The sequence below is a fragment of the Mesitornis unicolor genome, unplaced genomic scaffold, assembly GCF_000695765.1.
Source record: "Mesitornis unicolor isolate BGI_N332 unplaced genomic scaffold, ASM69576v1 scaffold28214, whole genome shotgun sequence".
Taxonomy (NCBI): Eukaryota; Metazoa; Chordata; class Aves; order Mesitornithiformes; family Mesitornithidae; genus Mesitornis; species Mesitornis unicolor.
The window spans coordinates 32370-59847 of record NW_010179881.1 but is presented as its reverse complement, the minus strand read 5'-3'; the positions used below and the strand labels follow the sequence as shown (position 1 = coordinate 59847).

The 27478-nt window shown below is 41.2% G+C and overlaps 1 protein-coding gene across 1 annotated transcript in view; it reads right to left on the bottom strand.

Annotated features, from left to right (window-relative positions):
• Positions 1-21010: 21010 nt before the first annotated feature.
• Positions 21011-27478, bottom strand: part of LOC104539416 (chromosome unknown open reading frame, human C11orf30) — a 38051-nt gene continuing 31583 nt past the window's right edge. Inside the window, 4 exon segments of the mRNA XM_010182933.1 lie at positions 21011-21387; positions 22916-23428; positions 24289-24852; positions 26192-26346. Of these exon segments, the coding sequence (XP_010181235.1) occupies positions 21193-21387; positions 22916-23428; positions 24289-24852; positions 26192-26346 (1427 nt within the window). The 3' untranslated portion in view covers positions 21011-21192.

Sequence of the window (27478 nt, the reverse complement as noted above, 5' to 3'; positions counted from 1 at the left end):
AAAGTTGGATAAAAAGGTGCAGCTTGGTCCATATGAAGTTTCAAGGACTTCAAGGGTTTGCAGTCCAAAGTAATTGGGAGACGCTTCTTTAGACAATAAGAAATGGGCAGGGACTTCCTAGCTTCTGAAGAAAATGTAGTGCATCAGGAAGATTTCAGAAGAAGAGCAAATACCCTGTGAAAATTAAGATACAACCCAGCATAGTCTTTCAGACATAATCTGCTCCAGCAACCTACACTCTGTGAGGACTCAGACTCTATGTGTGTGTGTTGGTGCTGCTAAGCTATGCCTGGTACACCTCTGCCCTGAATGGGGGAAGAGAAATGAAAGGGTAAAAGTGAAGAAAACTCAGCAGTTAAAACAAAAACAGTTTAATAATTCAAGTAAAATAATAATAATAGTAACAGTAATATAAATAAATTGTAATGAAAAGGAAAATAAAAACAGAGATCATTAAACCCCAAGAAAGACAATTGATGCAAATGAAAACGATTGCTCATCACCAACTGACTGATGCCCAGTTGGTACCCAAGCAGCGGCCCCCTGTCAACTCTCCCCCCCATTTTTCTATCAGAGCATGCCACTGTATGGTATGGAATATCCCTGTGGTCAGCTGGGGTCAGCTGTCCCAGCTGTGTGCCCTCCCAACTTCTCGTGCACCCCCAGCCTCCTCACTGGTGCAGTAGGGTGAGGAGCAGAGAAGTCGTGACTTCCTGTAAGTTCTGCTCAGCAACAACAAAAACGCCCCTGTGTCCTTAACGCTGTTCCCAGCACGAGTCCAAACCACAGCCCCACACCAGCTCCTGTGAAGAAAGAGCATTCACAACCAGCACACCTGTGCAGATTTGAGAGGATGTCTTCCAGGTCTTCTATGGTGAGAACAACCCATTCCCTGATGGTCTTTGCTTAACCTCAGACATGCCTCATTTTTTTTTACTGAAGTGAATGATCCTGGTATGTTTAGTCTTTCCTTTTTATTATGGGCACTGTGTGTCCTTGGTCCTTGTTGCTGTCCTTCTCTGCACCTTTGCAGCTCTGGGATTTCCTTTCCATGTCAGATGGCCCCAGGATGTGCAGAGTGTAAGGCATAGGCACACTCTCTGTGCACAGTGGCTTGACTGTGATTTCTGTTGTACTCTCATTCTCTCAATTTAAGTCCTAACAGTTCATTTGATTTTTCTAAGATGTTCTGTTACTTTAATTCATGGAAATACCTACAGTCACTATGAGAGCTTTTTGAATATTATGGCCTAATTTATCTTATATCTGAAAGTTGTATCCAAGTTTAGAGGCAGTTCTACATCTATGTGTTTGGCATCATTCTTTTGATTTTTTTTTTGGTGTTTATTATTATGAATTCCTGCTTACATTATATTGGCCAGTTGCTCAACATTCTGTGACTTTCCTGTAGGTCTCTGCAGGAAGTTTTAGTTTTTGTTGTCCTGAATAATTTTATACAGTCTCACTATATTGATTGAAGTTTGCAGGCTGATGCTCTGCATTCTTCCGTCTGAGGGCCAGAGATTTTAAAAAGCTGTGTGGATGTGGCACTTCAGGTTTAGTGGGCATGGTGGTGTTGAGTTGATGGTTGGACTTGATGATCTTTTTAGAGGTCTCTTCCAACCTTAATGATTCTGTGATTCTGTGATCCAGCTGTCTTTTAAACACCTCCAGCGATGGTGACTCCACCACTTTCCTGGGCAGCTTGTTCCAGTGCCTGATAACCCTTTCAGTAAAGAAATCTTTCCTAAAATCCAGTCTAAACCTCCCCTGGTGCAACTTGATGCCACTCCCTTATGCCCTATCACTTGTTACTTGAGAGAACAGACTGACCCCTACCTTGCTTCCAACTCCTTTCAGGCAGTTGTAGGAGGCGATAAGGTCTCCCCTCAGCCTCCTCTTCTCCAGGCTAAAAAAAACCCATTTCCCTCGTCCTCTCCTCGTATGACTTGTGCTCCAAGTCATGGGAGATGGGAGAGTTCTCATGCAATTTCAGCCCAAAAGAAAGGGAGGGTTCAAATTCATTTCCTGAGCCTAATGGAAACGATGCTTGTGCCTTCAGGGAAAGGACTCACAGAAATGCCAGCCTGTTTAGCTTTTTGTGTTGAACATGGAGGCCATGATCAAAAGATACAAAGTTGCTGTTTTCTGCATCTTAGATAAAACACAATGAACATAATGAGACCCATCAGCATCCCCATTCTTCCTTGGTTTTGCTGTGCAAACACCCCATTTTGCCACTTCAGAGGTTTGGCCCAGCTGCAGAAAGCCAACAGTGAAGGAGCTGAAGGAGCAGCGCTGACACATGTCAAATAATTTTGGTTTTGATGAAAAAAACCTTGCATATGCACAGTTTGATACTACTGCACAAATCATGGGTGCAACCCGTTCCAAACAATGCCAGTGAGTCAGTGGCAAAGCCAGAAAACAAACTTAGAATTCGAGTCCTAACCTTGTGGCCTGGTGTCTCCAAACAAGCAAACAATGAAAAACCCTACAAACAAACAAACAAACAAAATGAAGAATTCCTGATAATTTCTACCTGGAAATGTGGTTGCAGTGGCTTCAGATAATTGATAACAATATAGACATAAAGCATACACACTGTCCCAGTATTTGTTGGCAGGAATTGTTCAGCAACCCAATCCAAACTGCTGAAGGGAGGGTGAGATGGGAAGGGAGCCTGAGCACGTTGCACAGAGGAACTGCTACCAGATGCTGCGCTTCACATGTGGTGTTTTTTCCCCCCACCTACTCACACAGTAGGTTTATGACTTTAATCTGTTTATTTTTAGTGGGAAGAATGAGTAGGAAAATATGTGCTCTGAGCTGATATTTTAAGCAGGGAGGTTTAGTTATGTATGTATGCTAATTGTTGTTATGTTTCTGGGTATTATTGATTTTGGACTCAATCCTGCATACCCCCACACGCCAGAAGAGGAGAGTAAGTTGTTTGGCTGCTATCACAAACACTCGCTGCTACTACTGTGCAAACTGATCAGGGTGAGAGTTTTCTCCCTTGCTTCTTTGCTGAAACAGTTGGAGCTTTTGGATGTTACCAAAATAGATCTTGGGAAAGAAGCCTCTTGTTTGTCTGCGCGATGAGTGGAGGAGACACTATGGCCGTGCACGTTGTCCCTACTCTACACTGGCAAAATTCAGCCATCGAGATGTTCAAGTAAGACATGGCCTGAGCCTCTGCATTTGCTTCTTTTGCTGCAACAAATGATGAGATCAGCTGTACCAGCACAGGAGATGGCTACGAGCTTTGCCCAGCCTGCTATAATAAATTAATTGATGACTTATGCCTCGCCACCTCCAACAAGTCAAGGAAGCTGCTCAGGTCAGTAAGAAATTGAGTCTTTCTTCTCCTGCTGGCATGGTAAGTCTGCAATCCTTCAACTAGTTGTGTAAGGACTTGGCCATGCCCCAGTCATCCCAAATCTCACAAGTGGCACAAGATTCCTTAGTCATGCACAGATATTTCCTAGGTCATTCTTGCACGGGAATGTTTGCTGATGAAATCTTTATTACCTGGTAAATTTGCACTGAAATTGGTAATGCAACTCTTCCCTGACCACCTGTTTAATTCAGACCTCTTGGGTCAAAACCTCTGAGGGTAAATACCTGCTTTTTTTAGAAACACTCAAGTTCAATTCCAAACTTGACCTACATGGGTAATAACATAAAACATAGTATAAATGATGCTGAAAATCTTAAAGCAGAGAGGCAAACAAATGATAAGGTATTGTAAAATGACATGATTTCGATTAAAACCAAGAACAGAAAGGCAGACCAGAGTTTGGTCTTCAAATGACTCAGGCCAGCTTGGAGTAGCTGAAGACCTGCTTTATTATCACTGAAGGCTTTATCCTGCTCCACTTACTTTCTAGACTGTAAATCAAACAATGACCACTGCCCTAAGCAATCTCCTCTAATCACCTTGTCATGACAATACATATTTGTAATATTGCAGATGCTTAGGAACATCTTATAAACAGGATGTAAGTGAGCATCTATTAAAAAATTAACTAGATTACTACAGTTGCTAAATATTATTAGAAGTTTCATAATACTATGATGTGCTTTGTGGCCAACATATAAAACAGCAACTGCTATTACAGGAGTTTGTTTTTCCACTCATAATCAAATTTTGGCTTCTGAAAGGGTGTTATTTTTCTACCCTCATTCTTTTTCTGGGAATTGTTGCACAAAGCACAAACAGAAGACAGAAAAAACCTGCTTTTCTAACTTTTTTTTAATGTGTTTCTTTATTTTTGTCTTTAATCCACCCACCTTCTTCCCCGTCGATTGCTGATAGCTCTTCCCTGTTACTTTTGTGCTGCTGGAGACAGCTCATTGTGTTTGCATTCGTATTGCTAAACCAGGGGCTTTCCCAGATCCTGTGTCCCGGTAGGTGCTCCAAATGAATTCCTGAATCCATAACCTGATGCTAATTTTTTTCCCAGGTTGCAGCAAGATAAAGATGGAGCATGCTTTTTGACGCACGTAACTGCACCCAAGGGAGAGAGCTCCACCGGTTCTGCCAGAAGAAGGGTAGCAACCCACCCAGCATCAGCTATCAGGGAGGAAAATCTAGACCAGGACATGGTTTTCCTATACCATTGCAGCACCCTGAAGGTCTACTGAAGGGTCTGCCTTTGACTCACAAAGTATAAAGTGAGGGGCAGACAGATGAGCACAAGGAAGCCCTGAGAGCACCCAGAAATAGTCATACCCAGCCAAAGTCATAGAATCACAGCACGGTTTGGGTTGGAAGAGACTCATCCAGTCCAACCCCTGCCATGGGCAGAGGCACCTCCCATCAGCCCAGGCTGCTCAAAGTCCCGTCCAACCTGGCCTTGTACACTGCCAGGGAAGGGGCATCCTCACTGATGATGTAGGTCTATCTGAACATGCTTATAGGGGAATTTTATCAAGGATAAGGCCCAGAATAGAAAAGCACAAATTCGTGTTTATCTAATAGATAAGCAATGATAGCTACAACCAGGCAGAAGCAGTTGTTCTCTCCACGCTGGGTGTGAGAAGAAAGGGATTGATATTTGTGACAGAACCGAGGTGGAGGAGGTGTCCCTGGACATTTTCCTACAGACCTTTCTTCAAGGGCTCCTCTATCTCTAGTCTTATTCTGTGTATTGGTGTTGGACTGGATCCTGATTTTGGTGCTCTGTGTTTCCTTCTTTCCATCTTCTCTCTTGACATGTTTCATCCGTGCTTCTCTCATGGCCATACAGCCATGATGCTGAACCTCTGTGCTGGCTTCGATCTCTCTACCCTCTCTATCTTGTCACTACCCATGGGGACCTCCTTCACCAGGACCTGCATTTCAAACACACTTTTATTCCAGAAATGAACACATTTTCCTTCCACATCCCACCTCTTCACCTTCCATTCACTCCCAGGCCTTTGACTTTTTTTCCTCCTTCCCTGTCTTTGCTGCAGCACATCACTTGCTCTTTTTTTGGGTTTCCAAGTCCAGGTTTCTCTCTTGGAGACCAAGACCTCACACAGTATCCAATCACATCCTTGAAGTTCTAAATGCAGCTGCCCAAAGACCCCTCCTTTTCTACCTGCACTGCCCCACAACCTTCATAACTTGACATTTTGCTGCCAGGATCAAGATCCAGACCATTATTTCACAGTGCAATGGCTTATCTCTCTCTTCTCATCTCATTTCTTCTTTTTTGTCTCTTCACATTCTTGGCCTTGTGCCTGTGCCCCTTCCTTGTGTACATCTGTCAAACGTCCTCTCTTCTTCAAAGTGCTGCTTAAAATTCAGCTCTCCAAGCAGCACTCCTCTTTTCTAATCACTGGTAACCCCAGATAATCCTTATGATGAAATATTTTCTCATGTTCTGCCATGTGTTTAACTTGACTGCTTTAGGTTTCAAAGTCTCCTAGACAGGGAGTATGTCTTATCTGTAATCTGTAGAATACAGTTCACATCTATGCTGCTCTACAAATGTTAAATGGAATGCACTGCAGTGTATTTATGACCAGCTACAAAATGATGATGAGGGCAAACTAAGATGGGAAGTTAACCATTTAAAGCCTAAAACAAAGAACCCAGTGACATGAAGAGATTGATTTTAAAGTGTGAATCTGCTTTGTAACACAAACAAATTATTTTTTGCAGCTACATTTGAGCAAACAGATGGGTTTTGCCTTATTGCTTCCATCCAGGAGGAGTTTACTCTGAAGCACGTGCTCAGATTTGTGAATAAGCATCTCACATTGCTTTGCACTTAATAGCAATCGCTGTGCTAACAGTTACGGTCTTGACAGCCACAGCACCCTGCTCAGGACTATGCTCTGGCCCTGTTTGGCTCACTGGGACAGTTGTAGCTATTGAGAACATTTGTACTGCCACAAGTCAGGACAGTAGGGAATGAGATAGAAAAGATAAAAGTGGCTTTTGAAAACTAAGGAGAATCCAGGATGACCTTCAGTTGTGTTACAGTCACCATAGTGATACCTCCTGACCTTCTACATGGTGGGAAGATAATTTGGGAATAGAGGGAAGGCAGCTTATAGTATTAGACCTCTACTGAAGCATGCTCCAGCTCTAAAAACACCATTGCAAACATACTCAGAATTTGTCCAGCCACTCTCAGCAAAAGGTTTGGCAGAACACACGGCAGCAGCTGCCGTGTCTTGCATACAAAGTCAGCACCTAGATTGCTTTTCCCTGTGAATTTAAGTTACAATGTGTATCTGTTCCTAACATCCCTATAATCCACCAAAGTGAAGAATGATTCTGGCTGACCTGCTGCCTTTGCAAGCATAGCCTTGCTGCTGGGGCCAGGAGGGAGAAAAATGAACGTTATCAGCAGCTAACAAAGCCCAGTTGCTGAAAATTCTCACAAAAGCATCACAGCATCATTGGCTGCTGAGCCGTGCAAGCCACGGTGGGTCCAGTAGAGAATCAAGGATTTGCTGTCACGTGCTTCCAGAAAGCAGCACATTTAACCAATTTCTAGCTGATATGTACCACTCTTTATATATATATCTATATATTTATCACAGAATCATGGCATATCTTGAGTTGGAAGGGACTCATAAGGATCACTGAGTCCAAATCCCTGCTCCTCACAGGACTATCTAAAACTAAACCATATAACTAAGAATATCTTCCTAAGAGATTTATGTTGCTAGAAGTGCTGCGAACCTGGCATCTGGCTAATAGCATTGAAAAGTCCCTATTATTATATAGAGAATGTGCACTCACAATGAAACTTAAGTTGAGATAAGTAATTTTCTTCTCATTTGAAAACTAAATCTCACCATATAATTAATTGGAATTGAGGTTCATGAGTAGGTTTGAACTAGTGTAGTTCTGTGGCCATCAGCATGGGCTGATCGATATACAGCCTCTTTGAATCCAGCCAAATCCAATCAGTCAAGCCCTGCAAAATCCTTTCTCTCACATCAGAACCACAAAGACCTTGACCAACCTTCAGACATCACTGCATGGTAATAGATGTATAATCGTAGGTTAAAAATTTGACTTTTAAGTTAAAAAGTAGGTTTAAAAGTTGACTTTTAAGGATTCTTCAGTCTAACTCATAATCTTGGCTGGGAATTAGGTAATAAAGATTTTATATGTATATATATGTATATATATAGTGTGTGTGTGTATATATATATATGTAAAAGATAAGGTTAAAAATGAGCACTGCTCATTGTCAACACCATAGGCTTCCCCTGAGGAGCAGACAGTGCAGGGAAAGCCCTGGAAGAGGACATCAGTTGTGTTTAATTGTCCTGGCCTCACCCAGGGACGTTGCAGGGAAGGGAGGAACCGTGCTGGGTGTGATGATTTGCCAATTAAAAGATGCCCATTAGGGAGAGAAGTTGCAGGGCCCTGTGTGGAGCTGCTGAGCGAGATCATCAGATGAGCAGTGAGAGCGGCAGCTCAGGATGGCAAATTGGCCTAAGGAAAGACACAGGGGTTGGTTAATTACATGAGGAGGGCTGGAGACCAGAGGGAAGAGTCTGGAAGATGCATTTTTCTATTTATCTATTTTTTATTTAGCCCTAAGTCCACACAGTATCCAAGCAACTCAGAGTCACAAATGGATTTTATCCTTACACTACCCTGTGGAGTAGGGAGATGGCCAAGTGTTTGGGCAGGCAAGGCGAAGAATAGAGCAAGTGGTTTACATGCCTGGAGTCATAGAGGCTGTCTAACCCAGATGATGTGAGCCCTCATTCAACATCTTCAGCACAAAGGCATGCTTTCCCCGAAGGAGGGAAGCTGGTCAGCAACCTGCTGATTTTAATTTGAGAAGAAAGGCCTGAAGTTAAGAAACCCACTATTAGAGAAGAAAGAGAAATTTCACACACACACACAGTAAAATAAATAACCCTGTTAGTATAAGAGTTTTCCACTGAAAAAAACACATTATGTATGCTCACATGCTAAAGCAAAGCTCATAGTGCATAGCATCATTGGGTCAGTTCATGAGAGAGGGCAGTGGGATGGGTCCTGATGAGAGGCGAGACATTGGTTCCCTGAGGCCATCCATGGGTTTTTTCTATAGGTTGCATGAAAACAACTTCTGCATCCTTTCTTACCTGGCAGCCGCAGGTTTCCCAGCTCTGCTCCCCACCACCTGAGCAGCTTGGTGAGGTTAATTAATTTTCCCCAGCATAGAAGCACTCCTTCGTGGATTTTAGACTGGCTGCTTGATACCAATACAAAATCGACCATTGCTAGAGGATCTCCTAGTCACTTGGATCCAGTATGGTCTTCATTGCTCCAGTGAAAGGCTTTCATGCTTAGAAGCTCTGTAATGAAAGTCCACCTGAAAAAGCAGAGTATGGTGTACCATCTGTGCAAGAATCAGAAATCTTCTTCCTCTGCCACAGGTGCATATCCCTGCTTCTCCATAAATAGGAGCGTTTGATTTTCCTCTTCCACCAGCATTTTACCCTCTGAAATGTAAACTGGATGGCAACTATCAACACTGAATAAACACCAAGTCACCAACCATGTCATCCCTATGGCTCAGAGCAAGTTCGTGTCTGACTCCCTACAGGACGCCACAGTTTTGCCCTGCACAGGTCTCCTCATTACAGCTTCCACCACCTGTCCCTAGAGACCATTAGAAAATAATAGAAAATCCATTGATTCGAATATCAGGAAATATTATCTTTGCTCAGCTAATTTTCTCAAAAAACCCTGCAGTGTTCATCCTAAGCAAAATTAACTTGCTGTATGCTGGCAAAAAATTAATTAATATTTTAGTGTTCACATTCCCTCCAATCCTCATTTCTCTTACAAACACTGCCTTCAGTGACTGACATAAGAACTTCATTCCATTACAGGAAACTACCATCCCTCCTCCTTCTCACAAGGATAAATAGCCAAGGATTTTCCCCAAATGTTTTAACCACTGAACTTAATCCCATCACAGTTTCTTCAGCTGTGGACTTTGAAGAACAATCTGTTCAAGATGCCTCTGAAAAGAATAAGAATAGATTTTCAATTCCTATGCATATAACTTATAAAAATGTTGCCCTTTAAGAGTTGCAAAAATACATATAGAGAATTAAACTGGTCTTCCAGCAGAACCTTTTTTGTTCACTCTTGGACATTGCTTCAAATGCCAAGGTATTACCTGCAGAATAAGAAACTGAATGTAAATCAGTAAAAAGCATTTTTATCTTCCAGTTCAGTCTGGAGAAGAGGTGGAGAATTCATATTTATAATGTCATGGTACGTGGCACAACCAGATTAAAGAAGTTTGGAGTTTTCAGGTAGTAATTTGATTTTTTTGAGCTATTTCCTTTGTCAAGTGATCATGAAGGAGACCAGCCCGCCACCAAGCTCAAACTGCAACACAAACAAGCAATTAGGCATTATTGTTCTTCACAGGAAACTGTGTTTACAGCAGGATGCAGTTTGTGCTGTTCTGGCTGGGGTTCGCTGTGAAACATCTGCATCAGGTTGTTTATGCTCCTGCACAACAAGAGCGAGTCTGCAGCGTGGCTGCAGAAGCCCAGCTTCATTCCTGGAGACCTTCATGCAGGTGGCATCCGATAAAGACACCTGAACCTTTGATTGGTTGCTTACATCAATGACTATATGGGTTTTCTGGGGGAAATTATATGTTTAATTCAAAACTCACGTACGGTTTCTGCCAGCTCAGTCCTTCAGCATCCATAAAAGAAAAAACCAAACATACAATATACGGGCTCATGTTTCAGAAAGAAAGCATCCAATTACTCTTTCCTAAACAGTAGCCCTTGTCTGCTTCCATTATAATCAAGTTCTATAATTCTGACAAAACAATTTTATTTCTTTTTATGAAACAATAAATTATTGGTAGCTGAACCTAAACGCAAACAGAACTTGAAGCGGTGGCACAAAAATCCATGGAAAAGAAATGGTTGCCTTTATTTTCTTGGTTTAACCCATTCATGCCATATGTGGCCCTGAGCTCCTGTCGTGGACATCAGAAATTTCAAGGACTCCTTGCTTTTTTATTATCACAAAACATCAGTGTCCTACATAGTTCAGAAGAGACTGGTGCCACCTAAATAGTAATGGGAAACTGAAATTGAGTGTAAAATTGTGTGCTAATACAAGACTGTAGGGGAGAGGAAACAGGAGCAAGTCCCAGAGTTTCTTTCACAGGAGTCCTCCATGGTGGCTCCTCTCTGGTCAGGAGAAGATGGATCAGCACAAGGCATTAAGAGGAAACTTTTCAGAAATGGATGGTCTGTGAACACGCCACAACAGCAAAGTGGGAACATCACTGCCACAAATTGGGAGGAACAAGACCATAGCCAAGACGCTATGCTCAGCATGGAGCGTGTTGTGTCAACACACAGCTAGGCTGGGTCCTCGCCAAGCCAACCAGAAGGTATCTGCACTGAGCTCTCTTGGGTTGGATTATTTATGTTTTGGTATTAAAATCTGACAAATAAACCTAACAATATTTTTGGCAAGGCTCCAATGGCAGCAACAGCAAGTGTTATGTTAATGTAAGTTACTGCTTACTACACTGCAATATGCAACACATCTGGCCGAGGGAAGCAGAAGACAAGTCGGCTGGACAAGTCACACCGGTGTGAACTGTAGGAGTGAGACCACCTCGTTTCATTGGGCTTCTCACAGTGGTTTGGTGGCAACACTCTGCAAGGAGAAGTATGAAGAACAGGATGGGTGGAATATAATAAATGGAGGGTTGAAATCACAAGCATTTGAATTTTGATAAATCAACAAAACAAAAAGTCAGAAACAGAACAAAGAAATCTTAAATCTGTAGGAGAAACAATCAGTATATTCCGCAGGCCCAAAACCCAGACTGTCCAGGTGCATCCTGGTGTTCCCACCGCCTGTTGTCTGTCAGGGCTCACAGATGAGGTGAGGGATGCTCCCTCCCTGGCAGTGCTCAAGGCCAGGTTGGATGGGGCTTTGAGCAGCCTGGGCTGGTGGGATATGTGCCTGCCTATGGCAGGGGTTGGACTGGATGAAATTTGAGGTCCTTTCCAACCCAAATCATTGTGATTCTGTGTTCTCAAAAACCAATGAAGGAGCTGTCATTACATGTGTCAATTCACCTGCTGAGCTCACCAGCCCTAGGCTACAAAAGATGTCCTCTTCCTTCCTGCTTCTCAACAGCCCCATGGGCTTCATCTACCTGTGGGGTAGCTCATGCATCTCTCCAAAAACAGTGCACACATCACAACATCAACATCTTGCTGCGTGCCATGCAGTCAGCATGCCAGGCACACTCCTCCCAAATCTCCCGTCCCACAACAAGCCTCTATTCTGTGTGACGGTCTCCAAGGCATGGGAATCCAGATCTTCTGGACCTATGGTGAGGAAGTGGTCCCATGCTTTTCCACAGCCACCCTAACCAACTAAGGAATTTCTTGGTGATTTCCAAGGGGAACTTCACTTAGATGTGACCCGAAAATCTCCATTCATTATGTTACAGCCATCCTGCTAAACTCTGTGCTCTAGAGATTACTGTAGCATGACCACAAAGTCTGGGAAGAAAAGGAAACCGTGAAGTCCTTTGGCAACCACACAAAGGACATCCTTTCTGCCAGAACCAAGAACAAGGGCACGATTTGTGATGAAAACAAATTGCACTCTCATAAGGAAGCTGTCAGACGGGAAAAGTGACTTTCAGTAGCTTTAAGACTGAAGTTGGGGAATTTAAAATTTATTTTCTAGGGGGGAAGGTGAGGAGGAATGAGGTAATGGGGTGCTCAGTCCATCTCAGTCAGGAACTTGATAACTTTGTTTAGAGCTTTTGTAAGCTTTGAAAACAAGTGTGCCACCACCAAATCGACCATCTGGGTACAAACCAGGGCTCACCGTGTCTCTCCATGACAGGAGCTGCAGCTCTCAGTAGGGGTAGTTCCCCATGTTCTACCAGCATCTGCACACCATCGTCTCCCACCCACCATCTGTAGACATCACACATGTCCAAGTCAAGCAATTTCCATGACCGCTGCTGCTCAGCTCTTGCCAGGGGACTAAAGCTCCAGGGCTGGAGTTGTCCTTGTGTCTTCCTGCACCTTGACTGAGAAGATTGAAACTATCCAGGTTACATTTACCCCCAAGTTCAAAGTTGGCAACTGCCTATTCCCTAACCATGGTTTATTTCAGCTTGAGGTTCCTATTTTATTTCTAAATGTGGCCACAATAATGTCCCATGAAGCACCCATGCTAGCCCTAATCCAATGGTATCTCCAATCCCCACAGTACACTCACAGTGGCTGATCAGACCAGCAATTGCTCACTGAGTCCATGCACTAATACCAGTCTAACTTCATGACAATTATTTGCAATAAAGCCCTATCCCGTGCTCTCTGTGCTCAGCTAGCTCTGGGTTTGCAGCATCCTCCTAGGTTCTTTATCTTAAGATGCTTTGGCAGATCTTCAGTGTTATTTTGGTCTCCTCCATCCCATCTATCACAGGAGAACTCATGCATCTCTCAGGACAAATCCAGAGGGAGCCACTGAAGCAGCATCAACAACCAAATGAGTTTGTGTCCTCAAGGCAAAGCTACCCAGGCTCCATCCTGACCAAAATCACTGCTTTACAGCAAAGGCCGTCTTCCAGTTCTCAAGTGAGCCCTTCTGGGCTCGTGTGTTGTACATTTACATGGTACGTTTGAGCAAAAGTTCTAAATCAGAGCTAAAATGGTGCCATGGATCTACATAACATATTTTAATGTACAAAAAAGAGGCTGCACAGTGCTCACTAACAACTACTACATCCAGCTGAAAACACCATTTCTGAGCATCCAAATCCTTTTCTCCGGACACTTTTTCACTATTAAGAAACACTAGAAAGTGGGAGCTCACTTCAGCGCTGTGTTAGTGCCTCACGTCACCACAGCCCAAATGTGGCTGCAGGGAGAACATACGAGTAAAAGTCTGGAAAGGAAAACAGATATCCCTATTTCTGGGAACGCTGCAGCTACAAAAACTTTGTTCTCACTAAACTTGTGCTACTTCCTACTTCTTGTGGTTTGTTCTCATGCTGTTTTTAACCTCTTCTCAAACCAATATAGTATTTCTAGTTCATGACCAAAACAAACCAAGGAAAAAACAGAAAACACAGCACATGTGAAAAACAATTGAACAGAAACCTTTTCATTCCCAAAAGGATTTTAACCACAATTTAGGTCAATTCTCTTCTTTTTTTTTTTCCTAGTCAGTTCACATGTTCCAATTTTAGCTTATTACAAACAGCAGCACTGTAGTGCCTCTAAATAACGTAGAGCTCTATTTTCCAAATAAGAAAATTTGGTTTTGGAGAAAAAAAGTACCTAACAATTTCTAGTTAGTCTGGTTTAAAGGTGATTTTTCTTATCACATTACTATATTGTCATATTAAGAAAAACCGCCAGATGGGATGAGAAGGGGATGTCCCCCACACGCTTTGAGAACATGTGAAACCAAGGCATAGATAATATTTTTTTAAGAGTTATTGGAGCATTTCTTTTTCTTGACCTTCTACGTGGGATTTTCACTTTGACCACAGTGGGATCCTGTACAAAGACCCTTCACGCTCAGTCCTTGCAGGGCTGGGATGCCCTTTAAGGATGCTCCGCAATTCCCAAGTGCAGACTGATGGCAGGAGATGGCAGAATTTGTTTAGTATCAGAAGAGAGATGGGGATGTAGGACAGTTCTTCCTACCATCATGGATTATTGAAATAACTTATTATTCAATCAGCCATTGAATAACTTCTATATTTTGATCTAAAAGCAATGCAATCAAGTGAACGTGAACCGGCCATGTTCCCAGCTGCAGCAGTGAGACACATCCACTCTTAACTGCAATGACAGATGGAAATAACTTGTAATTTTTCCTTCCTATAACCACCCTTCTCAGGAGATGCTAAGAGGAATAGGGTTGAAAAGTGATGGAGAGAAGGTCCCAAAGGTCTACTAGCTACAGAGGGAAAAATGTCATCTTCGACCAACCGTCAGGACAAGGAGAAAGGCAATCACAACAGAAGAGAAAATAATCTCACTTTTGGCTCAGGATCAGTGACACTTTACACAGACCCGGTGCCCAAAAAGGCATTCTCCCTCCCTCACAGTACCCTGAAGTAGCTCTTTATGCTACAGGCTCTGCTTTTACTGCTTATTTGATAACAAACCTTTGCCATTTCCTGACCAGAGAAGTTGTGCTTTTAATTCAGTGCTAGAGACTTTGAAAGTCAAGATACTGCTGCTTTCCACTATAAATAGCCCAGGCTTGCTATGACATCTCACTGTGACATTTAGTTCAAACAAAGGAAAAAAGTCTTGACAGGAAACAAACAAACAAAAAAGAGACAAAGAATTAAATAAAATTTTAAAAAAACAACAACCACAAGACAACGAGTTTTTGTATTTCTGGGAGAAATTAATTTCTGGATAAATCCATAACCTGGAACAAAGTCCTGTTTTCCAGTCTTTGGGACACGTAGACACCGCACAGAAAGTGCCTGATCCTGACTCTGGAGGAGACAAATCTTCTCCATGAGATACACAACAGGAAAATATTATTCCAGCCTCTCTGGGTAAAATTTCAAACTATTTCCTGGTATTGTTTTCACGCTCCCAGAAGGCCATGGCTATCACCCCTCTAAGCTGCCTTGACAATGGTTATAACTGCATTTATTCCCTAGAGACCCGAAAGCAGCAGACTTTGCATCGCTTGTGGTTGAAATCCTCCCAGCACTCGAGTCAGCAGCCGAACATCCCAAATCAAGCATCGTGTCTTGGGTCAGGTTATTGCAAACTTAAACCAGAAGTGATTTCTCAAGAGTATTTCAAAAAATAGGTTTTGCAACCATTTGGGTTTTCGGGCATAAGGCTGAAAGGAGACCCCATCCATTTGTACTTGATGAGGGTCTAAAGAAGATGGAGCCAGACTTTCCTCAGTGGTAACCAAGTAAAGGACAAGACATAATGGGACAGCCCTTTGGTGTATTCAGGTTTTGGGTGCTGAGAAGTATCTTGCAAGGAAGGGACGCAAACATTCCCGTTCTCTCCACGGATATTATGGAAGTTATATACAGCTTTATCTTCTTGCAAGAAGAATGGGAGATAGAGCAGATTACAGATCTGAACTAAATTTAAGGTGAAAGCAGCTTCCTTGGAAAAAAAGAGAATTGGGAAAAGAGAGACCTGAAACAGACATCAAGGAAAAAATACCCTGCACATTGGTTCGCTTTGCTCTTTTTTAAAAAAAGGCTGAAATATCAAAGATGAACTTTGCAGTTAAGGATTAACCGCTCTGCAGGAAAAGGCTGCCCTGATCAAACATCCACCCCAAAAGGTAGTCTCTTATGGAGACAGTCAACGGCCATGGTGACAGGTACGGGGCAGCAGTCACATGCACTGTCATGCACTCCACGTGTACATATTAAAAAAGGAAGCATCCTTAACAGCAATAAAAGCCTGGAAGTCTCTTTGCCCAGAGTATTTAGTTGGCCTCTGGTAGAGACTGACATGAAGGAAGTCCCAAAATACTGGAGTCTTACGAGCCTCTGGGACAGTTCTGGCTGACAGCTGTGAAAAGCTGGGTTTGTTACGCTAAGAGAGAGCAATTCCTGAACAGCATTTGCTCTAACAAGTAATAAATTAGGCTTTCATACTAAGACTTTCCAAAGTTTTAGCAAAAGCTCCATCACACAGGATTCACGTGAGGTAGTTTGGGCATTCAAACTGACATGACTGACATACTGAGACGATCTTTAAAGGTCCCTTCCAAGCCACACCATTCTATGATGTGCTATCTAAATCCCACAGATAGTCCATGAGAGACTGGCTGACATGCCTACCACCATCTGAAAGGCTCAATGGTAACCCAAAGAGCCCATGGTCCTAACTGCACACTCCCAGTTAGGTGATACATTTTCCTTATGACAAAATCCATTTAACAAAGGCAGCGACAGAAAACAGGAACCCAGACATTTCAAAACTGCTAAAAACTTTCTGAGATGGAAAGCTGAGAAAAACATCAAGATATTATCACCAAAATTACTGTTTTTCAGAAGTGGCCAAGGACTGGGCAAAACCAAAATAATATGAAGTTTTGGAGTCTTATTTATTGGACAGTTCTAACAGTCCTGGACTCCAAAAGTTATTCAAGGCCATGCTGTTACTTTTCAGTCCCCAATGCTTACAAACTTAATATATTTCCTGTCCCAAATAATTCAAAGATCCTTTTTCTCTGGAAATGATGAAGAAGTTCCCAGGTACTCATAATCCAATTTACACCACTTCTGCAACCTTGCACCCAAGTACAGTGAAAGAGAAAGCCACCACCACCACCACTACCCATCCAAGACCACCAGTCACCTCCACTTGCCAGCCCCAGCTCCGGCTGCCTCAACGTGCCACCAAGCACTGATTTTTTTAATATAGTTTAAAGCCTTAAGACACCAATGCAACTGTCATTACGACCATACGAGATATGAGGTTACCGTATGTCCACCTGCAACCCCTGTGCTTGTTGGAGAGAAAAAGACTCAAAATGACAGAAAACACAGCACTCCCTGCCTAATAGATTATTCTCAATCTTGGTATTGATTTTTCAAGTTTCCATTTCTATGTCTCTATACAAGACTAAAGAGCCACTAATGACTATTTCTTCTTGCATAGGAACCCACAGATGCATCTTAAGGCACTTCTTCTCTTTCTCTTTGATAAATGGTATTAAATGCTATGTTTATGATAAGCTATGTGTTGCATTTCCACTGGAAGAACCCCAGTTCACAGGTTTTCAGGACAGACTGAGCAGAGGACAGGCTAAATCCCATTGCATGAAGGAAACTTTGCACAGGCTGTCAGGAATCACTCTTCATGGTTTCCACCAAACCCAAGGAGAGGAGCAAGTCCTGATCCCGACACAGACACAGACATGCTAAATAGACTATTTTTCAAGCACAGGCAAACTCCAAAATAGTGTGAATCTTCTCGTTCATTATCTTAAGTTATGATCAGACACTTCTATGGGTTGAACATTGCCAAGCTGAAACCATTTGCCTTTGCTGGGTACATATGGGGATGCATAACCACCTTCACATGTGAAACCCTGAGATTTCAGGAACTATTTATACACTAGAGAAAAAAAAAAAGCATATAGTGCCATCCCCTTGACACTTGGTTTTTTAAAGGTCTTAGATATTTGGGATTTTTTTTTAAATCCCATTCATTCAGTCATGCATTCTGTTCAAAGGGTTCTCCAGATGTAAGATGAAACAACTGCAAGTAGCTTCTCCTTTTCTATTTTGCCCTCAAATTCCAAAAGCTCATTGTGTCAGTGGAAGGAAGACTGAGACTGAAAATACTTTTACCCCAATGGTTCAAACTTTCCAGAAAACATGTAGTCCTCTGTGATTGTACACATCTTTAAAGTGCGCTTAACTCATCCCTTGTTTCAGTGCTTCCTCTCATTTTACTTAGCATCCTTCAGGTACCACTGCAGTGCCAGAATGCTTTTGTTAAAACGCTGAATTCAAACCAACCCTTTCACGCTGCTTTACTTGCTCTCCAATTCACCTACAGCGTCCTATTAAGTTACAAACCTATTACCTGCCAATTCCTAGCACCAAAGGTCACCATCATTACCAGAGTCCACCCTGCTTCTGTTCCAAGCAAGGACATGAAATTAATTTCAAGAAGGAAGATGCAGCTTATTAGGGAGAAGGGATATGCAAATGTTCTCTCACTGATGTTTTATTTTTAGCAGCTCAGTGATATTTATAAGGCTGTGAGGAGTGGATACAGGGCTGCAGTAGGATGAAGTAAGTATCACAGGGGCACGTATGAAAAATCTGCACATCTGCAGGGCAGGACGAGGAACAGGCAACATTACCTGGAGTTCATAGGAAAAGGGAGAAGGGTAAATGCTTCACGCACACCTTCTTACAGTTGTTCCAAAAATCAAGTAACTAGGAACAAAAATTAACATCTCGATTCTAAGTTTTAGCTCATTTTGTATATTCTGTATTATTAACTTAGAGAATCTGAAAAAATTCAGCTCAGTTTCAAAGAGCATCAAGATAAGATTTGCAAGAATGAATGCATCAATCACAAACATCCTTTAAGATTTCTTACATGACCCCTGGATGCCCCCACCATGTGCTTCAATTTGCCAATCTGAAAACAATTCCCTCTCATAGCAACACTATAAGATTTTGTGTATTTAAGACATTTGCTGTCTTCAAGGAACTGTCAGAGTTCACTGTAGTTGTTCATATCTTTGCTGTAAAGTCATCACTCATGATGCAAACAAAAGTCTTACCTAAAACATCGGACTAAATTGGGCCAGAATTAACAACATACTTAATGCCTTTGGAGTGCTGAATTCACCTTATGCCATTTTTTAGTATCCCTTTTTTGACTGGAGAGAGTGAACACATTCACCTAAACTTGAAACCATAATTTAGGGGCAAAGTTTGAGGGCAAAAGCACTTAAGAACAATCTTGCTGTACTTTATATTCTCATGGCCTCTCAGTCCTAGATATGCCATGGACACTCAAAGCACTGCCAAGACCCCAGGTGACAATGAAGATTTGATACAGGACAGAGGTGCGTGTCATCTGCTTTGGGCTTTTCATAACTGTGCATGGGAAACTACAGACTATGCCCTATGCCAGGATCTGCAAAGCCCAACAGTCTGTGCAGTTCCACTGGCAGCAAATTCTGCATTAAATGGCTTTTTGTCATTCGACAGCAATGTGGAACTTTCAATACTTGGATGATAACTTGGTCACTCTTGTTGGTCACTGCTAATTCACTAAAAAAAAAAAGAGTTAAAGCTCCCAAACAACTACCAAAACCTGAACGACCCTGAATGGCATACTGGTAGGGTTATTTTTTTTTTTCTGGAAAAAGAAATGTGGAATGTTTCATTTCATATATATTAATCTCTTCCATCCTGAGCACTAAGTACAGCAGAAACCAAACCAATACCTATTCCTACATAAATGTAATGCAGAGATAATTTGTTTTCCTACTCCACTATTCTGGCATCTGCACATTGAATTTATCAGGACACTTCCTCACCATAAACAACTACATTATTTTGGAACTAATGCTGATGAAGAAGAACACAGAAGGGGAAAAAAGTGTATAGGGACTTAATTTAGAAAATAACTGAGGTTAGATGAAAAACCAATAGCACCATCTAGAGGTTAGTGCATGTTCTTACATAGGTGGATACTCAGGACAAGTAAGATAAATGTTTTTTTTGGTTTTGTATTTTTAGCTTGAGTTACTCTAGTTGGATTTTAATCTTAACTACAATATCAACAGTAAAATCACGTCTTAAAAATAAAAAAAGACTGATGCAAAAAGCTGTATTAGACTTTGGATGAAATCTACTTACAGTAGTACTTCAGCACCAAAAAGTGGAAGTTAGACTGATAGATGTATATACAATTAAATGATATGTCAAAGTCTTAAAATGCTTAGTTATTTATAATGAAATCTATACAAAACATTTAAAAACATGTTTTTATATACATTTGGAAAAAAAAAAGTATTGTCTTCATTAGCAGAATGTATTAAAACTGGTTCTTTTATCCCATTTGAACCCAAACCTCTCTCTGTGGCTTGGAACTATCACAAAAACCCAATGTATTGCTTCAACAAGCCAAGTCATAAGGCTGATTTCTGAAACCTACTGCTTTATACCGTTTTAAGCTTCTAAACTCCCAAAAATGGTCACTTTAAAAACAGCATGTAAGAGTAAAATACAGGTTTTTAAAAGCCTTAGCTCACTTCTAAACTCAGAGGTTCAACTATGAAAGATGCCGAACCACTTATCCCCGATTTTGAAAAACTGGTTTATAGCAAAATACATCCCCCCCACCCCATCTGTATTAGAATTAATACACCTGCCTGTTTCACAGGAACTTTTTAAACAACTTGGCCTCATGTAGATTTTATATTTAAATAAATAATCAAAGATTAACTAGAGTAGGTGAGCATCTCATGTGCTTATGGCACAAATGCTTCATACACCGTCACCCTACTTCTTGTAAAGCATGAAAACAAGAATCCACTGGCAAATCCACTTTGCTACCAGTTAGTGATTTTGCTTATTTCCAAACATTCACCAACAAGACTTTTAAAAAAATAAACTATATTTTTAGGCTTATGAAAAAATCTTTAAGTGAGCACAAGTGCAAGAAAGCTAACCAATTCCAAAACTCCTGGGGCTTTTCCAGCACTGTCAGAGACACTTTTTCTCTCACATGCTATTTAAAAATACAAATATTTATTAAACATTCTCTTTTTTTATGGTGTTTTGCTCAACAGCTAACAAAAAGACACAGCAAAATAATGATCCCTTTTCACTGAAAGCTGTTTCAGTATCTGGGCAAGGGCTTCAATAGCACGAGCTGTAGAATTCGCTGCAGATTTGCTTTTTAACAGCAGTACATTCCACTGTCACAGGTGTACTACATCTCAGTAACTACATCTTTTTTTTTTTTTCCTTTTTTTTTTTTTTGGAAACAATTTTTAAGATGCAGCTTTTGCAATACCGTCTTGTTAAAACACACTGATGCTTCAAGGGTCCAATGAACAACTCTAATAGGCAAAGTGCTCTAAGACATCACAATACAAGGGCATCTTGGATACTCAAAATCCCAAGATATTTTTAAAGTGCACTCCAGTGTCCCAATTCCTTAGGATTGTTCAGCAGAACTTCGAGAGGGGCTGGGCTCAGTGCCATCCTCAGTGCTACTGTCCACATCTTTCTCCATTGCCGTCTCCTCATCGTTGAGGAGCTGACTGGTGAAGTTGTTGAGCTCCAGGAGCCCACTGGGTTCCACTACCACGTTGGAGCTGGAGTGACAAGGGATGGAATAGTGAGGGATAGTCTGAAAGAAAGAGAAGATTTAAGTTTTAACACGCACAGTTTTCACAGGTAAAAGCATCTATGCAAGCACAGGTACTCAAGGAAAAGGGATATATGGTTTCCAATTTTCCCTAGCTAAGGTCCCTTGCATGTTACATTAAGTCAGCTAAAGCTTCAAAGCATCCTTTCACTGGATTAGGTTGTGAAAGAGAAAATTCAAATAATCTTGCTGTTAAGGCACTGATCTTGGCCTTGGATCTTCGCTAAAAGTCTGCGACAGCACAACCAACAGCTAAACCACCAATCCATTATTCCCCAAATGCAAAGCAGAGATAATACTTTCTTCAGCTGTATCTTTTTATCTTTTTCAGACAAGATATTCAGACATAAAGACTAGCAATGGTTTTCGTACGTGACACAAGCTTGAGCCCTGCTCAGAGCTGCAGCAGCACAGAGGCAGAGGAAACACCACAGATCTAAGCTATTTATTTCCGATTATACTTTCATAGGTTCTAAAAACTAAATCTACAACTTTATACAACCGAAGTTCTGGGCAGTATTTTACTTCTGAAACAGCTTGTAACATGCCACAATGATAAACAATACAGATTCTCAAAATGTACAAATCTGAAGTAAAATGGAAAACTACCTTTGTCTATTTAGGAAAATGAGTACTAAAAATGAGTATAAAAATGATGATTTCTACAAAAGTGATGTTAGCTGCAATGAAGATTTTACAAAGTGGAGTGAAAAATTTGCAAGCTCTGTATACAAGTTATTTTCCCACATCAGAAGTATTTTCACTGTAACACAAATAAATACACAATAAAACCATTTCAATCCACGCTATCATTTGTGTGAACATATACAATGCCAACTTGTCAAAAAGATTCATATTATACCACTATGAGTCCTCAGATTACTTAAATACTTCCTCAGTTGACATTTTGACCATATATTACATCACAAAACATCATATTCAAAACAGCAGAAACAATGAAAATATCAGTCATCAATTAGGCAATGACTCAAAGCATTTAGGCTAAAGATCAACACTTTATCTCAGAAGTGCCAAGACCGGTTATAAATGAAGTTAACAAGCTTTCCTCTGAATCTAGAGCTTATGTGCTGAACTTTCCCAGTAAGTGGAAATCCATTACTCCATTTTTTATAAAAATGAGTAACTTTTACACTCAGAGGCAACACTAATAGACACTAAAGAAATTCTAGGTTATAGTTACAGGTAGTGGTGATGGTCACATTTTTAAGCATTTCAAATTAAAGTACTTTGTAAAATTAGATGAGCTTGGTTTGTTTTCTTAACAGAAAGACAATGAGGACACAGTGAATGACACAGTGCTAGAGAAACTTGAGCTCAATTTAAGAATTACACTTTGAAGTAGCCATCCATTACAAGCATAACAGTAGAAAAAGAACCAAAAACTGAAGGAAAACAAAAATACTGGAACATCACTCAGTTGCTATCATCACACGAGACATGAGTTTGCTCTGCTCAACCTTTTGTCTTATTTGCTCTGGTCTTCTCTTACCTGGGTAACAATTTCTGACGAACTCTCTTCAGCTTTCTTTTGTGAAATATTCTGAATGTGTATAAACTGGTTTGTTGGAGGCATTCCTTGTGCATTGAGTTTCCTCTCTGTTAAAGTAGGACCAACAGCAGGAGGACTTGAACTGGATTCTGCACGTGTCTGTTGATGGGGGATGGAAGCTGCCGTCATCCCTACTGCGGTCACCCTCGGCACCTGGGTAGAAGGTGACGACTCTGCTTCACTAGCCAGTTTACTAGTGGACATGGTCTGGTTTGGGGGATCCTCTATCGTATGTTCTATGTTTGAATCAATCTGAGCTTCCACCATAGACACTCTCAAAATATCTGCTACTGCTGTCTTCGCGGATGCCTGCACGGGAAATAGGCTGGTAACTGGCAATGCCAGTTTGGGCACAGAACTGCCACCTGCTACCTTTGAAACAGGAGGAGGCTGACGCCCCTCAAAAGTTATCTTTGTAACACTGGATCCTTGCCTTAAAACTGGATGCTGCACCTGAAAATCAAATTTTTGTTGTGCATGTTACAGCTAGATTTGCTTCTTTTATTGAAAAACTAATCAGTATTTCCAAGGACAGTATGGCACAAACAACATACTTGCTATTAGGAAGACAGTTGAAACTCAGTGTCTTAACAAAGGAATTAGCAATTATATGGTAACAGTTAATTGAAGCCTGGGGAAAAGCAGCTTTTTAGGCTGCTAGATAAGGATTGTAGCAGTATAATACCACAGCAGCCTCGTTTTCCTTTGGGATTTACACCCCCATGTGATGTCTGTTAACCCTCCTGTTTTCACATGTATTCCAGATAGGGCACAAAAAAAAAAATAGTACTTTTCTGGAGTTAGTTAAAATACTTTTTTTTTTTCCACATTTCTCAGTCTTTACATTTTCCCCTCCTAAGGAAAATCAAATTACTCCTGTACTTGAAAGCCATATAACTTCAGGAAGATGTAAACTACAAAGGAAGACGTACAATGGAGAGCCTTAGAAGACTGCAGTGTACTCATCTTTATTTCCACAGAAATAAAAATTGCTATGGGAACAGAAATTAATAACGTGTCATATCTAAAAATTAAAAGAAAATAATTAGGGACAAATTCCATGCACCAGTGGTGGCAGAAATTCTTAAAAACTGTCCAACAAAACACGTTTGTGAGCTCTATGGATTTTTCCCCTATAACATGTGCTTCTCTTTCCTAGTGTCAACCTTCTGATGGGGCAATTTAATACCAGCAGAACGAGGAGTTCTCTCTTGCCAGGACAAAACACTGCTACAGCGACAGGGTTGGTGTTTTGATTTTTTTTTTTCCTTGAACAGCGACGTGTATTTTGCATGCTATCAATATTCCGTTACCTGGCTTGCTGGCTGTTTCTCTGAAGAGGCAGGTAGCTGCATTTGACTCTGGGGGGGTTGGGGTTGCACGTAGATTTTTTGTGCCGTTGGTGCCTGTTGCAGTTTGGGCAGCTGCTGCGTGGTTTTTACTGCAAGCACCTGTACTACAGTTTGCTGTGGCTGTGCCACTAAGGTAGGGAGTTGCCTTTCTTTGGCCATCATGTGGTGTGGGGGGTGCTGTGCATCTGGTTTGGTCTGTGCTTGCTCTTGCTGCAGGGGGGTTAGCTTTTGATGCCTTATAGAAAGCTGGGGCATTTGTGGGAGTTTGTGCTGGATTTGATCAGCCTGCAGGTGGATTGTCTGCTTCTGCTTAGTCTGGAAACACTGCAGAGTTTTTACTTGCAGTTGAGTCTGTTCCAGCTGCGGCTGACTCAGTTTTTGCTGTTTTTGTGCCTGCGATTGTGTCAGGGCAGATCTGTAGAACAGGCCAGTCTGAGGATCTAAGGTGTCCATCTCCTCCACTTCTCCTTCCTCAGTTCCAAGCTGTTCACTGTGTTTGGTAAATGCAGTGTGACTGCTTAAGGCCTTAATAAGAAGAAGTTAGAGCAAGTTAGTAAAGAGGAATATAAATTATAAGAATACACAATCTAAAAATAATTTTCAGTATTTTAACTGGATTACTTTAACTTATTTTACCACTACAGAGTTCCAACTCATTTATTAAAAAATACTCTTATATGAAGATTCCACAACACATAAGCAATAAATAGCTATTTTTATCATGTTAAAATGTAGTACTTCTCTATGCGACAAGCACTGCATAGCTAAATCTCAGTGGAGATTATGTAGCTCTCACATGTGTCACACTAACATTCAAAGCCTCTAAGACTGCATGGCAGTTGGAGATGAAGCAGCGGGGATGATTTGCAGGTGGTTGAATCAGTAGCTTCTCATTACAGCCAGTCTCTCTCCAAAATAAATTCTTGTTCTGCCTCTTGAGAGCGTCGTCATCATCCTCAAGACCTCTTCTGCAGCTGCCCATATATCTACAGTCTACCTTATTTCAGCAGAGATCCTCTCTTCCCCTTCCTTTTATTGCAACTTTTTGGGGTACTGCACAAGCATTGCTTGATTTGAGGGAGCAAGAGATCTACATTACTACACTTCGTATACCACGGTATAGATGTATTAACAGATGGCCTTAACAAGATGAAGCAGCCTACTCAAATACCTGTGAAAATACAGTCTCTGAAGTGTGTTTACAACCCTAACACAGTACTGTCCTGGTCTAGAGATGAAGTTCCTAGAAGTTAAAGCACTGCAGAGTTGAGCAGGTCTTGAACAAAGGCATCAAGAGCAGCTTCAGTAAGATTTTACCACAAGCTATATACTGTTTGTCTGAAGTGTTTGGAAACCTCACAGTACTAGCCATGATCACTAAAAACTTGATTTTACTGTTTGATTCAGGAAAGTTTGTCTATTCACAAACTAAAGCCCTCAAATTACAAAGACACTGTGTACTCTGGTACTGACCAGGTTCTGATTCATTCCTTTTCCTCTGCACTAACATCAACTAATCAACATTGCAAGAGCCCTTGCAATACAACACATAGCAAAAAGCAGCTTGCTGCTGTTGAAGAGGTGACATACAGACAGAAGGAACTCATCTAGAAAGCAGTATCTTTTCCACAGTCGCTGTTAATACCTCTTACTTAACACTCTCAAGTAATCCCATTAACTGCTTCCCTTTTATCACACCACCCTCACCATCAAAGCAGGCAATATTAAAGTAATTAATTTGCCTTTACACTTAACATTTTCAGTGACAGCAACACAACATATTCATTCAGAACAAACCCTGGTCCTATACAATTCATATAGCTTACTGCTGTCTATAGACTGTTGGGAAAAGAAAGGGTACAACCTGCTGCATGATATGGGTAATTGCGCCTGTGGAAGATGCGGGGATAGATTTCACCACAACAGAAGTCTGCGTTGCTGTCTGCGACTGAGCCACGTGCTGCAGCAGGGTCCTCTGGGGCTGGGATGACTGCTGGTGAGGCTGGGACCGGTGACTGACTGAAAGTAAAGAGGTCAGTGGCACTTCTCCAGAACTAACTGCAGTAACTTCAACTGTTTGCTTTGCATTTAAGCTTCAACTGAAAGTATCTATGAGTGAAATAAAGATCTGAGTACAAAATATATCTTTTACTGTACGCTAGCTTCATCCTTAAAGTATAAATCTATTCTGAGAAGCCTCTTAAAGCAGCAACTCAGGGGTTTTGCTTTTGTCTCCGTTTCCTAAGTAATCACGCTTGGTCCAAACCTCCTCTGAACTCGCTCTCCCAGCACACCAACTTTGAAAGCAGAATTTATACTCTGTTTTCAGCTGGGCTCTTTATACAGCACCAGCATAACACTGCAGAGCACAAGTTATTCTGTGTTTTTTTCACTGTTAAAAGCACTTGCATAATTGACTGCAATTAAGAACAGCAAGCCTTGCTCACTGAACTTCTACCACTGATAAACTGCAAGAAATATTCTCCAGAGCACAGGCTAAATTAGAAAGATTAGCAATTAGAAAATGTTTGGGTATTATGAAAACATGTGAGCTTGATCAGAAATCACAGACCAAAAAATAGAGACCCTGTCATGGGTCTATGTCACTTTTTATAACAGATCCAGCATGAGTTCTGGAGCTATGGTGATGGGTCTGTAATTAAATAGTGGATTAACAGAGAAATTATCTGCTGAGAAAAAAACCCACAAACCTTTCTGTTGACAAGACATGAATTCAAATTACTTTATGCCCGTTCATACCAATATGCAAAAATTTTAATAACTTTTTCGTTACAAAATAATTATAACTGAAGGAGAACAAACAAAGTTTAAATTTAGTTGTACCATAATGTTTAAAAAGCTTCCAGTGACCCTCCTGAAAGTTAAACAAAAGGCCGTATTTTGAATTAATAAGGTAGTTTTACTTTCTCACTCTAAGAAAGGAGTTGGATTACATCAATACCGGCCTGCATGCTGTACCAGATCCGTCATGGATATCCCCCAACAGTTCCTGCACAATTGAAAATTTCATTTAAAAGTAAAATTTCTAACCTATATGGTTGTGTAGATATTCTTCCGAATGTGAACCAATACAGTGTTGTCTTCCTGAGTCTGCAGACAGACAAAAAATGGTGACACTAAGATGTGTGAA